The 1,799-nt window shown below is 37.1% G+C and overlaps 1 protein-coding gene across 1 annotated transcript; it reads right to left on the bottom strand.

Annotated features, from left to right (window-relative positions):
• Nucleotides 1-583: 583 nt before the first annotated feature.
• Nucleotides 584-1,678, bottom strand: LOC110036115 (very-long-chain enoyl-CoA reductase). The gene is made up of 2 exons (XM_020740479.1): nt 1,303-1,678; nt 584-1,143 (listed from the first exon to the last, which is right to left on the bottom strand). The coding sequence occupies exons 1-2, from the start codon at nt 1,633-1,635 to the stop codon at nt 673-675; spliced, it is 804 nt and encodes a 267-aa protein (XP_020596138.1). The 5' UTR covers nt 1,636-1,678; the 3' UTR covers nt 584-672.
• Between the last annotated feature and the right edge of the window lie 121 nt (nt 1,679-1,799).

The raw sequence follows: 1,799 nt of genomic DNA, 5'->3' as shown, positions 1-1,799 counted from the left end.
ATTATAATCCATATTAGAGTTTCATAAATGTGTAAGGAACTTTCATATATATCACTATGCTTTTTTTATGTAATCCCAACTTTTTTGAGTTATATAAATATTATTGAACTTTTTTGCATTTTTTTTCTACACATTTAATAAAATAACATTCTGCTACACAAATTATTCATTTAACTAATAAAATTTATGCTACACAGATTATTCATTTAACTAAAAAAATTTATAAATAAGTTGTTTACAAAACGCACTAACCAAACAGCTAAATAACTTATTCGAAATAAGGGTCAAAACGCACTAACCAAACAACTAAACAACTTATTCGAAATAAGGGCAGAATAGTCAATTTTACAGAATCAGCTGTTTTTCAGACGCACTAACTAAACAGTCAGACAGCTTATCCGGATCAGTTGGTCATCAGCAGATTATCAGGATAAGCTGCTTATCAGCAGAAGCTGGATAAGCTGCAGCTGCCCCAAACAGACCCTAAGTCTCCAGAACTCAAGTTAGTATCATTGCCCAATCAAATCAAATCAATGTTTAACCACAAGTAATAAAGCCAAAAATTTGGAATAAAGCTCACAAATTTACTCACAGTAAAATAAATTCAACATTACAACTGCAAATAAACCTTATAAAACTAATACAGAGCATTCGAGGTAATGGAAAATGGCATTAGATTAAATATGGTATCAAGGCCTTTGCATTTCTAGAAAAATCATCAAATTTGTTAAGGTACCACTGCCTGGTTGCACAGCTCCTTCCAATTAGATAGATAGCAGTGCCAAGAGTAAAAGAAAAACTGTACACGGTCTGTGATATGAGAGATATTCCTATGAAGCCTATGATCTCAAAGAGATAATGAGGACAAACCACCAATTCAAAAAGACCTCCTTTCGGTATCTTGTAAACCTTCTCACCTTTTAATCTCAGTTTGGAAAGGAGATAATGGTGATAAAAATTCCCGGAAATCCCTAACAGAAATATAAGAACTCCTGCATATTTTAAATCAATTGCAGGCTCCGGCATATTTTGAGTGAGGCGCTGGGCGTAGATGGTTGTCACGGTAGAAAGGAAATAACTCAAGCTTATTGAAAATGCAGAATCAAGAAAGATTTGCCCGCTGTACCGATGAACAAATAAGACCTGTAGATTTCGATTGAGTGATACTCTTTATTAAGACTAAGAATACTATAATAATAATACACTAAACCATTGCAGCAATCCAGATCCAATGGGTCGAAGGAAATTAACATCAAAGCATAAAATCCTGAGATAATGGAACAAATTAAACAAAGCTTTTACCTCATAAACCCTCTTGGCAAAATGGATGGCGAGTGCCGCCGTTACAAGTAGGCCTCTACTGCCATCAACGAGACCGAAGAACAGAAACGGAGTGGCGGCGGCGTAAGTCATCGCTGGAGCATAGATGAACAGCATCCCTGTTTTGCTTGATATCCTGATCTGCTTCTCGGCACGGTCGCCGTCACCGACATCCATGAACTTGGAGTAGCGGAGATTCCGCCCAACGATCTCGAAGACTCCCGAGATCGCCATCCCCGTTAGGAAAAACATTGACATCGCCGACGTGAAGATCGACGGAGGTGGGGGAAAGACGAAATTGCTGAGAATCGACATTTGCAATTTTTTTTTCGTCTTTCCCGCCTCTCTTTATCTTTGGTCTTTCTATCGATCCAAAGATACAATGGAAGTCCTTTGCAATCCCTATAAATTTATATACTGAAGTTGTTACGTATAGGGCTGTCAAAACAGTTTGTTCTTCACAAACAACTCATGTTCAG

Source organism: Phalaenopsis equestris, unplaced genomic scaffold, assembly GCF_001263595.1.
Source record: "Phalaenopsis equestris unplaced genomic scaffold, ASM126359v1 Scaffold202704, whole genome shotgun sequence".
Lineage (NCBI taxonomy): Eukaryota > Viridiplantae > Streptophyta > Magnoliopsida > Asparagales > Orchidaceae > Phalaenopsis > Phalaenopsis equestris.
The sequence above is the reverse complement of the archived record's forward strand: the minus strand, read 5'-3'. Positions and strand labels throughout refer to the sequence as shown.